At 41.1% G+C, this 12,861-nt stretch overlaps 1 protein-coding gene across 5 annotated transcripts in view; it reads right to left on the bottom strand.

Moving 5' to 3' along the window:
• Window positions 1–12,861, bottom strand: part of camsap1b (calmodulin regulated spectrin-associated protein 1b) — a 30,477-nt gene that overhangs the window by 16,848 nt on the left and 768 nt on the right. For all 5 annotated transcript variants that reach the window (XM_051950622.1, XM_051950623.1, XM_022202979.2 and 2 more), the window contains exons 2-4: window positions 11,633–11,799; window positions 6,904–7,166; window positions 795–956 (exon numbers count right to left, since the gene is read on the bottom strand). In XM_051950622.1, the coding sequence (XP_051806582.1) occupies window positions 795–956; window positions 6,904–7,166; window positions 11,633–11,798 (591 nt within the window). In that variant the 5' untranslated portion in view covers window position 11,799. The remainder of the gene's footprint in view (window positions 1–794; window positions 957–6,903; window positions 7,167–11,632; window positions 11,800–12,861) is intronic.

The following is a 12,861-nucleotide window of genomic DNA, read 5'->3' as shown; positions in this document are numbered from 1 at the left end:
TATGCACATGCATGCTCATAAACAATCAGAAACCCAGCTACCTCTATGCATGACTGAGAAAGCCGCATTCTCTAGAGAAATCTTTCTGGGGAACTGCTATCCTGATTTGTGGTAATCCAGTATTCTTTCAGTTCAGCAAAGCAAACCATTACCTAAATTAAACAATCTTAAAAATTCACAGAATTTATTTGGGGATTCTAGCTTGTGAGTGTGACAACATGTCGTTGTCTCAGATTTATAATATTTTGAGTTTTGTGCCAATAAAATGGCATACTGTGGAATCTGGAAAATTGTGATGAACACGTCACTTCAAAGTTTTCTGACATATTATGGGCCAAACAATGAATAAATCATACAAGTTGGTAGACAGAGACCAATTAAAATCCCCTAGGAATGTATACTGTCCATCACACAGACACTTTTCTTTTCCCGTACAGTGATTATGTGGGGCATCACGATGATTCATGGACACATTACGTCATGGCTGTGGCTGCCTTGAGCCTCCAAGCCATTGAAAGACGACAGCAACATGAGCCTGAGCCTCCTGTGTGTGCAGCAGAGCCACACTCCGATCTGTTGGCAGTGGCATACAAGCCGCAAAAAGACAAGTGGCCTACTGTCACTTATGATGTCAGGGTGGAAGAGATTATTCATCTAACATGGTGCTGAGTTGCAGCTCATGATTGCAACTGGCTGGAATTTAGAAAGTAAAAAAGCCAGACAAAGGTTTTAATCCATGTGCTGACGAGTTTTTATTCAGTGTATCCTGGTTGTATGAGTCTGTGCATTCGAACCTTGTTGATCCAGAAGATCATGGCGTCCTCCAGGTCGAAGGGCAGCTCCTTAGAGGCACTGAAGGTAGAGAAGCGCTTGACAGAAGCCACCACTTTCTCGATGCTTATCATCTCCACCGTGTAAGCCATCATCAGGGCATCGATCATGGGCATGTGAGCACTCTGGGCAAGACGGAAAGAGAAACAGAACAGAGGACAATTCAATTTTATTGGATTTTTTCCACAGTTTCCAGTGCAATTAAGATCAAAGCTGGAGGCAAACAAGCAGAAATTGCTATGTAATGAAGATTTACACAAACAACATGAAACACTATGGCGCTTATTAGTGCAGAATATAATCTAATGTGATTGTTTATGTTGCAACTGCAAGAAGCAATGAAACTGTGAAATAGCATTACACAGATACAACCTTCCTACTAAATCTCGCTGTGTCATACTCGAACAGCTGGCTTTTTGACCTATATTCCACTGATTTAGCTCTGCATTCTTAAGACACTGTTGGGAGTTATGATGGATGATGAAAAAAAGAAGCTTGCAAAATCAATGCAGTTCTGTGCAGTCCTAGTCAAAACCTGCAGCCTAACTTGCCCACAATGCATCTCAGGTTGCTAGCCTCAATCTGAGGTACAGAGAGAGCTACAGAGGTGTGGAAGCCTAACCTTTTCTGAATCCACATCTCAATGTTTTTTTTTTAAATGTGCTAATTTGTAGTCATTAAATCCCAACCAATGCCAAGGCCTTTGGAGCCTTGAAATTTGTCCCACAGTTTATCAACATAAGCAGTATTAATCTACAACTTCCCTTCCATCATGTGAGGGTCGCATACTGTTGTAACTAGTGGGTTTTGGTACTTAAAAGCCACCATGGGCCACGGATAAATGAATAAGAATTATTGGATAAGAGCACCGACTCATTCAGAGCTCCAGTCGGACAATCCTCTAGATCCTAAACAATTTTGTAGCTTTAAATAACCGCAAAGGCTTAATCAAAGATGAAATCTCTCATTCAGCACAGCAGGTGTCCAACGTTAAGCCCACTTTCTACATCCTAATGCAATCAAGAGGCCCAGCAGGGGCATCACTACTCTAAGTGGCCTACCACCTGGTATCTACCAGTCAAAACGTCAGTCCTTGACAGCCAGGATGGGAATTAACACCAGCCAAATAAAAATTCTTCTCCCCTACCAAGTAAAATCAACCTTTACTTGTAGAGCTCATTATATGTAAAAGTCTGCAGCTAAGTGTTATTTTTATTCCACATTACTGCCAATAGCACACCACCTGAAACTTTTAGCAAACAAATACATAACAATACACACCATTGTTTCAGCTGTGTTTTGTGTAACATGCTGCTAGGCTAATCCAATTGGTGATGGAAGTGCACAGAGATTAGGCTCGTTAACATAACGAATAAGGGCTATTCAGAGCTTTCACTGCAGCATGACCTACATGGACACAAACAACAGTGAAAATACACACCCAAAGAGACTTACACCAACACTAATATTTGAGGCCGAGGCAAGTCAGTACACGAGCAGATGAAGGCTGAGCGTACAAGAAGCTAAAGATTACTGAAGTTCTGCTGGTCATTTGACTCTCTTATACAGTCGCTAATGTTCTGTAGAGATGCTTGTTTTCCCCTCTATTTAATGTCAATTTAAGCAGATAGACCATGTCAGATAAATACATGTTTATTTTAGACTGCCAACAACTGATGTTCTCTTGCCTTTATCATTACAGAGTTAACTCAGGGTAACTCAAACTCTGACCTAAATAGAACAGATAGGTTATTATTTGATACTCTGTGCACAATCTTGTCAAATTAGGACAATGTTTGCCCAAAAAGGTACTAAACTCCATTCATGTACTGATTTGACTGATATTTTGTAACAGATATTTCTTTATCCAACTTCCTGGTCATAAATCCTTCAACTGACACCCACATCTCCTCCTTCAGTGAAAAAATTCCAAGGCCATCAATATGCAAATATGTTTCACTTTAAACCTTTAACTGTAGAGTGAAAATTCATTCCCTATTTATGAACAGTTTAAGCTTCAAATTTCCACATCAGACTTGTGCAAGTTAAATATTTGACCAGGATTCACTTCCCAAGTAGCTGTGATCTGAAATCTGAAAACAACCTTTTAGTGTCAAAGTTTGTGCATTTAATATTTACTACAGTGGAGCTCATACATCTAAGAGAAACAACATCGACCTAAAGTGAGTGGAAGGAGCTTTTTGCCCCAAATAACTGATCCCAATAAGGTCAGTAAACATGGATTTTTATATAAAACACACAAGCCTCTGATTGTTTTTGCTTTTTGACAATTATACAGCATTCTAGAGTCTCATCAACTGACAAAGATGATACAAAATTTCCAGAATATAAAGATGAACACGTTATAAGAAGTCCTTTACTTTCACTGCTCTATATCATGTAATGAAAGGCAAGACAGGGAACAAATGTGTGAGGATTTTAAGTAAAACATGACATACAGCGGGTCTGAGTGATTAATCAATTTTAAATCGAAATTTGAAACAATTAAATTAGCAAGTCGCAAAGGCAGCAATTTAGAATATAGGTTATGTACAACGTCTGACCCTTGATTGAAACTGCTGTGTCAGTGGTTTTACAAATTCAAGCCATCCTTCATGTGTCACATCAGGCTTCTGAAGGCATCTCATGTAGTAGTGCCCTATTGTTTAAATTAATGATCCAGAAGATACATAAATTAAATTTGAGTTGAACATATTGTATCACAAATCAAACTGCAACAGCTATCAGGAAAATCACAATCAGATATTTAACCCAACAATACAGTATGGAGGAAATAATCCATGTCAACGCTAATAATAGCAACAGAAAATAATAAACAGCTCAGCCCCACAAACACTCCATTTAACACCTAAGTGTCAATAAGACTCTCTCAATAAATCCATAAAAGGGTAAATATAACAGCATGACGGGCTGTTCAATCTTTTGTTCCCCTCCAACACTCTGCCCTTCATCAGCGCAGCATGCAGCCTCCCCATGGGAAGCAGGAGCTGCTGTTGCCCAGAGCTCTGTGTGTGCACGTTGACAGACACCGTGCACACACATACAAAAGTTCAGACTGGCCCAAACCAATGGACGGCTTCTCAAGGTTTTACAAGCCTCAGCTGTTGCCCCGACAAGAATCAGACGAGGTGCAAAGGAGGTGTCTGCAGGTATACGATCTCTTTCATTCGCACAGACACGCACACACCAAGTAGAAAAATGCGGGTTGCTATGGAAACGCCTTGTCAAGTCAGCAAACTGGGAGGGAGAGGGGGGTTCCAACAGTCTATCAGAGATAAGCGGTGTCCTGCTAAGGATTTTCTATCCCCTCACTGAGCTTTGTGTCTGGCTGCTTACACACAGGCCGGTGTGGATTATTCTGTCAGACTGCGAGCAGAAAAAGCAGACGCACATCCCTTACTAGCCGGCCTGCAGAGAGCAGGCCTGCTCAACACCATTGCTGGTTTCCATAGTAACAAAGGGGTAGGAAGATGGCCGAGAGCGAGTGAGCTGGTTGGTGTTCATCCCCATCCTGTGTGAAGTGCTCTCGGTAAAATTGTGAGACACAGGATCTCATTGCCGCGAGTAGGTGGGGGCTATTCTGTACTTCATTCATTATGCTGTGACGTGGAGCTGTTGATTCGGAGTATGTGGATGTGGGTTACACACTGAGGATATGAAACCTCAGAGAGCGGATCTGTGGAAATCTTATAAGCATTACACATCACAAAAGGTCAGCAGGGCAGGTCACCGGTGTCCTGCACAGGCAGATATCATTCCCGTCAACATATTTAGCATTTTTCTGAGAAGCAAGCTAATGAAGGGCAGAGTAGCTGGGCTGGATTACAGGCATTTAAAGAGCGCATTAAAGGACAGAAGGTTTTCAAGTGCCAACATTCTGCAAATGCTCTTAACAGATTGATAAAAGGTGAAAAAGATTTTTTATACAATAAAATCCCTTCAGAGAAGTATTAGCACAATGGTAACCCTCTTACCACTGATGCTGCTGATTAATCTGCCAGGTCCATGAGGACACAGGCTTCCATTATTCAGTAGGATTTATGGATTTTTGTTATTAACTATGCAGGAATTTGATATAACTGATGATATCTATAAAAAAAGGAGTTTTACTTGTTAACTGCATAAGAGAATGCTCATAGATACATGAGTGACAGTAATGTCTGAATTGTAACTATGCTTCAAAAGTAATAATATGCATGCCTGGCAGTCATGCACAGGCATAGAATATGTGCATGCGACCTACTGCACATGTATAGGACAGAGTCTTTCAAGAGGACTCCTGCAGACTAGAAAGGTAGTGTCCACATCTGCCCTGGAGTACAATTAAGACAAAACAGACTAACTGAACCAGTCAGAGTTGGACATCACCACAGATCACCAGATTCGATTTACAAAGTCCAGAAGTCACTAAACTCTACATTGTCTAGTGTAATAAATAAACTACCTTTCAGGCAGTGAATCAAATGCAATACATCATGATCAAATGAACCATTAATGCTGGCAGTGCAATTTCAACTGTGATACTGCACAGCTTAGCTCTGGATGCAGCCATGTTGTTTGAATAAAGTTTACTGAAACCAAAGCACAGGAGATTTATGTTCACACCGAGTGCAGTCGACTGACCCACACAGTGTGAACAAAGAAGCTGCAGGTTGAAGCTCTGCAGGAAGGTCAATTAAAATGTTTGGTGTTAGTTAATGCGTCGTACAAGATTAAATCACGCAGCATCTGCCCAGCTATAACAGCTAATGCCACTGGCATGTTGTAGCTGACAGACAACACATGGTGCATTGCCAAAAAGTTCCAGATGTAACTCACTGTCTAAAATTTCCCTTCTGGGAGTGCAAGCGAGGAGACGTAAATAGACTTCCGACAGTGTTTTGAGCACAAGGTGTACTGAACAGAACTTTTATACAGAACCAAACTGTTCTCAGTGAATGGTCTGAATATGCCTACATGGCATCTGAAGAATTCTCAAGAATACTGTGCATTATTTACTAACACACAGATTTAACAACCAATAAGCATTATAAGTGCAGCTTAATCAACAAAAACAATGTCAGTTGTGACCATAAATGTAATTAAATAATCAGTAATAATGAATAACGATGGACTCTAATCTCTTGCTGCGTTTATGTTATATACAAGCAATGGTGCACTCGGTCATTATGAGACACTACAACCGAGTGCTGCTAGTAAGAATATTAGGAAGTGATAATACTGGGAAAAAAAGACTGGCTTTACTTCAAAACTGCCAGCACAAAATGACAACTGGTCCAAATGTTGGTTTCTGGACATCACAAGAAAAAAACTATTGTGGAGAAACAGAATGAAAACAAGGCTGAATAAACACCAATTCATGCTAGATAATAACATTGCCATTGCACAGTTACAATCACACCTCCGTCCTAATCACAGCCCCACCTTGCAGTGTAAGTCGTCACACAGCTAGCACGACAGGCAAATTCCGAATGTTAATTTGAATAGAAACGATAAGGGCGCAGCCAAATCATACTGGAGACTGTTCCACTAAGTCGAGCAGCAAAACATGTGTAAAGCTCATCCACACACAGCGTAACATGTGAAACTAACTAAAATGTCCTGCCTATTATTTTACAGTGTCAAAACAGTTGAGGACTACGAGCGTCTCAAAAGCTTGCCAATGAGATTGTTGGCACTGCTAAATAAGGAAAAAAGCAGTAGCTAATTCCACAGATTTCATTGTGGTTAGATAATGCATCAGAAGCAGGAAGAGCTGGTGATATTACAGGTATAACGAAAAGTTCTTGTGGCTTCTGGCTGGGTTTCCTTCTCCTGACAGGCTACAAGTTATGCTCAAAAAAAACTCCTGCAGTGTCATGGCCTGTGTGTGCACTGATCAGTAAAAGTATCAACATATAATATTTCTGCAGTTTGATTTCACCCAAAGCAGCAGCTAAACATGAAAAAAGTCAACTATTACAACTCAGTTATCAAAGGGGACTTGCATTCATTTTTTTTAATCAGGAAAGTAACACCAAGTTTAGCACAGGTTTCAGCGCTTCCACTCACCATTTTGATGGGCATACAGGCCAGGTCCCCTTCTGTTACAGGTGTGTCGTCACTCTCTACGACGTAAATCCCCTTCCTGGACAGGGCCTGGATGACGGACAGGTGGGATTGAAGAGACGCCGCCTGCTCCGTCTTCAGGATGAGGGCACAGACACGACAGTAAAGCTCACAGGACAGCAGCAGACGAATTACTGGTGGCTTGATGTGTTCCTGGTCATACTGGTCTGTGTAGAATGGGTCCCTTAAGTCCTCTGGAATATGGTCTGCAATGGAGAGAGAGTGGCAGATGAATTGAAATGTGCTCCTAAAGTTGTATTTGCAGTTTAACGTTAACTTGCTTAAATTGTGGCATGGATTCAAGGCAGATTTAGTGGTTTGCTGCTCTGGTAAAAATACAAAACATACAGTGAATGAAGAAGGAAAAAACTTGTGTCGGTCGAGCACATTTACAACAACATCTCTACTCAGCCTACATCCAACAAAACTCTTACGGCGTCAACAGGCTAAAGGAATGTCACAAAGCATATCTCTTTCCATGGAATATTTGTTCAATGCCGGCTTCAGTTTACTTGGAGCAAACAGGACCATTTGTGATTTTAAGTCATAGCCTATTGCCTGAGGAGTACATTGGAAAACAGATCCCTGCTAAGGCAAGTCCTCAGTGAGAGCAGGCTTCTCAGGTGACACGGTGGACTTTGCCAGCACTAATGTAACAACGCTGGAGCCACAAAAACAAAACAGAAAAAACGGTGATCCACAGAGGCGATTCTGTTGCTTTGGATGTGAAGTCATTCTTTCAAACCAGAATCCGCAGCCATATAAGGGCATGAGATGGAGCAGCTCACTTGGGGCATGCCCAAACTAAATTCACACTGAAAGGTAAACCACACATTGAGGATTAAAACAGGTCTAAAATCACGCACCAAACCTGTCCTGTCCTGCACTACACAAAACGGTGTGGTGAAAGACAAGTCCCCGTTCTGTGAAATCTGTTTTGAACTCTGCCTTAGTCCCAGTAACTCAGCACAAGCTGTATTTGTGTATATTATGTGTTCTTTATGTCTGCACTGGTTGTCTGTATAAAAGGGAGCCACTCGCCAGCAATCTTCTGTTCACAAAAACAGGAAGGGAGAGAGACAGTTTCTTCCAGCTGGTTTTGTGTATGATAATCTACCGAGCACAAAAGCTGAACTGCACATCTAAGAATAAAAAAATATATAGAAAACCATGACCTAACAGAGATATACTGCACCGTTACTTAAGGCTGCAAGGAAAAATGAGATTCAGATTCCACCTGTCTGTGTAAAGAAAACATCTCTGCAGATGTTTACATGGTCAGTAAGAGCTATTCTATTTGATTCTGTGGCCTTAATCATTAAATTTTACCGTGATGTCTGTATAACACGCTGTTCATTATTTACACCTAAAGATACAAAAAAAGCGACAATTTCACTTTCATTAGAACATTTTTATCAGAACTACAATTGGTTAAGTTTGCTGAATTAACATCACAGTAGAGATAATGTACAAGTATTCTTTGGTTGTTTCGGTGGCTCATCTTAAGCGTAATGGGACTACTTTCTTCATTTGCCTCTGCCCATCCTCTTGTACAGTCATCACAGCCTTGTCATTAGCTGATGCCACTTAGGAAGCAATTATGAGCTTCTGGTTTGTTGCATCAAATCTCCCTGCTAGTATATAACTAAAGATGTGTTGGCATGTGAGAATGAAACTGCAAATAGATCTGAATTTAAATGGCAATTTTAATAAGATGCAGCCCTTATTTCAGTAGCTGCTAATGCTCTCATACCATCAACTGTGTATTCTGGATTTCACATGCATCAGTGCAACACAGGCCTCACCATATGCTGTCTGCCCCCACACGCATGTTGTAAATAAGGATGTTGTTGTACAACAACATTAATCTATTGTGCATAACACCCTGCAGTTTGGACCATTCCTGGAGAGCTGTGTCTGAGTATATAAACACATCGGAACAGTGGGAGTAATTGTGTATGAAAACAAAGGGGTCTGGCCGGGGCGAGTCTTCACGTCTGACTTCATTCCACAGACACTGATGTCCTTTGGCAGCTGCCCCCTGCCTTCCTGCCACCCAGAGCCAGGCTGAAAAATTTACTAACTGGGATGGGGTGGAGCATAAGGCCACGGCCTGGCAACAGGACCCAGGATGTTCTACAGCAGACGCAGCCAACCATGACAGTACGATACTATGATGAGCACAAGCAGGGCAGAGCAAGTACCAGCATTGTGCCTGCAACCATGACAGGTTGTCACTCTTGCTAGCGTTGTGTCTGGCTGTCTGCCGCTCAGGCTGGGAGCAGCTGTGGCACAAGGAGAGTGCAGTGGGACAGGAGAGCATGTACACAAATACAGACTCGCACGATCAAAGCCAGGCAGGAGGGGAACCAGGCAGAGGAAGACACGGGACAACCATCTGAATCCCTGACGACTCCCACATCTCGAGATGGTTGCACTTATTTATAATGGAGCTACGTCACATCCACTGTTTACACACCATTCCTGTCTGTCAGTCACTGCACAAGCCGAGCAAACAACCGTGCAGCATTAGCATCGTAGCAGACGCCATATGAGCCATAGGGTGAAAATAAAATGGGCCTAATATATTCAGTCCCCATGGGAGGAAGATAATTGCAACTGCACCTGAGAGCTGCCTCCTTCAGGGCCACTGTATGTTTTTGTTCGGAACAGCATCTCCACCCAGGTTGATCTGTGGTGCATCGTCTGTACGAATATGCTCTTACGCTTCATCTTTCGGCCTGCATTGTTAGCCACAGAGCAGGATAACAGATGAGGAAATGACCAAGCAAATGCCTACAGGCCTTGGTATGAGCACAGAGGAAAATATGAAGCAATTAACCTTAGAGCAAAGAGGGGCTTAAAGTTAGATACTCTGCTATAACAAATAAGCAAAAGAGACAATAGCTTCCATCTATAACTTGGATACCAATAAAGCCTCAGTCTTACTGTCATTTGTTTTGAATGAAAGCCACAGTAACATCAGGAAATCTGTTTAATGACCACAGATATGTACGAGACCGCAGAACACAAAGGAAAGCTTGTATGAGCCGCTGGAATAATGGCAGACGATTTGACGAGAGGCTGCACTGATGCAACAGACATGTAAAGCAGTGAATTATGGTCCTTATCCATCAGATAACTGAGGTTTACACTGACTAAGCTCCAACGCTGGGATAAGGAAGACACCCAGTAGGACATCAAAAAGGTAACCAGGAGCCCCTGAGTAAAACAATGGCTGTATTCTCTGATGTTAATCTTGTTATATTTTCAGGCACTGATGATTAATCACCTACCAAACAGTCAAGATGGCCTCTGTTGGCATGTCTGAACTCGGAGGTTAAAAATGTATTAAGTGAGTGAAGGCCCTCAGAGAAAGATGAGGCCAACGTTCACACATGATTTTTACCTCATGGGTAATATATAGGTAAGCATGAAGAAAAACGGGACCTCAAGGTATGTAATAATTAATATACGTATGTAATCTGACAATCTCAGTTTGTTTCAACAAGAATGTCACCCACAAAGCTAAATATTTCACAAAATATTTAACTCCAAATGATGGTGGGTACCTGTTAGTAGAGCAAGCAAACCAACCAGCACGAAAAAACAAAAACAGCACACATATTTGACTGTTAATTGTTATCAACCACCCTTTGATAAGAAAGTTCTCTGCACACTCAAGGACTGAGTAAACATAACAATCAAACACTACTGATTCCAACACTTACATATGTTCTGTATCTAGGTCTTAACAACACATAGCTGGCTACAGTGGTTGCACTTATAAACAATTACATTTAAACATTTAATTTTCATTATTATGCAAATATTTCTAACATTCTTTCCAACATTCTTTCCATTCTGATTACAACACTGGGGGCAGATTACGTATTAGAAATGCCTTTCAATACAGCCTGGAGTATTTCCACAAGAAAACAAACTTAAAGCCTCCAAAATGAGCATGAAATCTGAGGAAATTCTGTGGTAATGCTTGGTTTTTAAGGTGCCTAGTTCTACAGCCACGCCAAAACAGATCCCTAAAAGGCTGCCTTGAATTTCACACAACTTATCTCATGCCTGAAATTCATCCAAGTTTTAGCTTTTACAACCATAGACAAGACAGGAAAATCTGGCCTAAAGGCCCACTTACTGATGCTGATATAATCTTTACAGGGAGTGTGAGTGACTGTCAGTGCAGATCAGTATTTTCCATGCTCTGAGTGCAGGCTAACAAATATAGAATAATCCTCGGTGCTTGTCACTCAGTCTGATTTGGGCTCAATCTCACTGGCCACCCTACCAGACTGGAAGGATCTGGTGAGTCAGTGAGGAAGGCTTCAGTTGCCAAGTGTCACGGGGGAATTAAGTGTTGGCTCGATTGCACACACACACAAATATTTCTTTCTCTTGGGCTTTCGCTGTCAAGGTTTCTCTGCTGAAGCACTGCACAATCTGCTGACCATCAGTATGTTGAGGAGGGTAAACACATTGTTCCAGCAATAACATGTGAAATACTTTAGAGAATATGAGGAATACATTCTGCAGATTCTCAGGAACCAGCTCCAGTTCAGTTGAACTCAGAAAAACGCTACCTTTGAAACATGTCGTGCTAGATATACAGATATTACAGACAAGTAAGCCAACAGAAAATGTAAGTTAATTTACTTACCAATGCCATAGGCTTTGGCAAACAGCCACCGCAGGTTGGCAGCTATTTTTGCTCTGGCGGAGTCGTACATCTCCAAAGGTACAACGTCCATCGTGCCTTCTGCAACCCCTGAAAGTTCTACTTTTCTCCTGGTACTGTCCCCGCCAGCACACAAGTCAACATCCATCCTTTAAAAAAACAAAAAAATAAACACACAGTTAAAGTCAGAATTATACAGGACATATTGCTGAGTAAGGGACAGGGCCAAATAACAGGATATCAGACAGCAACACTCTGCCAAGTTGCAAATCCCCTTGGAATGGCTTGTGAGTGGCTGGGTGCTCTATTAGAGCGATTATCTAGTAAATAATTAAATAAAATCTCATTGCATCTGGTGTTTGTTGATTATTAGGGGAAAAGCCGTTTTGCATGCTGCTATTTATCCCACTTTTAGTGGTCATTAGCTGTATATGTGGTGTTTAGACATAAGTATCAAAGTGGCATCTCTGTAGACATGATTACAGAGTGGAGATGGTGTCTCTGCAGTACCTGACATTTAAATGTGCCTACAGTGAAGTCCTGATTACAAGAAAACTTTCAGGCAAAACTATTATGTACTGTACTTGTCCACAACTGCAAAGCAAAAGACATCTGACGTTGGTCTAAGTTGTAAGCACAAGCTACTTTATGGTGAGCGATCTTATTGACAGTAGATAAAGCAACCTATACTTTCACACTCATAAACAACCTCAGATGGTGCAATAAAACTGTGATACTAGTGTAGACTCTCTATTTGCAATCTCTATGGCTTTTTTTTCTCAATCTGTGTCCTAACTCTTGATTGTGATGTGAAGTGTTTTGCAGCTTCGTTGTTTTAAAAAGTACAAAACAATTCTATTATTATTACAAAGAAAGACAATATGCAATTAGTTATGCAGCCTGGCGATTCCAACCAGACTTAAGATTGTAATTGCCTGCATAAAAATCACTGCACTTTCACTTTTAATTCCTCCTCTAGGCTGATGTCTTGCTATTATTGAACCATCATTTACAGAGACGTCTGGCAATCTTACAAAAATGTATAATTACCTAAACAATAGGAGAGCTGCTTTTTTTATTACATTAATTCTACTGTGGCAATTTTAAGGGAAATCAAATGCGTAAACCTGCTTAGACATACTATCACACAAAGCTCATGAAAGGCGTTTTGTTTCTTTGGAAAACTGAAGTTATTGTTAGCTTAAGTTATT

Source organism: Acanthochromis polyacanthus, chromosome 7, assembly GCF_021347895.1.
Source record: "Acanthochromis polyacanthus isolate Apoly-LR-REF ecotype Palm Island chromosome 7, KAUST_Apoly_ChrSc, whole genome shotgun sequence".
Taxonomy (NCBI): domain Eukaryota; kingdom Metazoa; phylum Chordata; class Actinopteri; family Pomacentridae; genus Acanthochromis; species Acanthochromis polyacanthus.
This window is presented reverse-complemented; position numbering and strand designations above follow the sequence as displayed.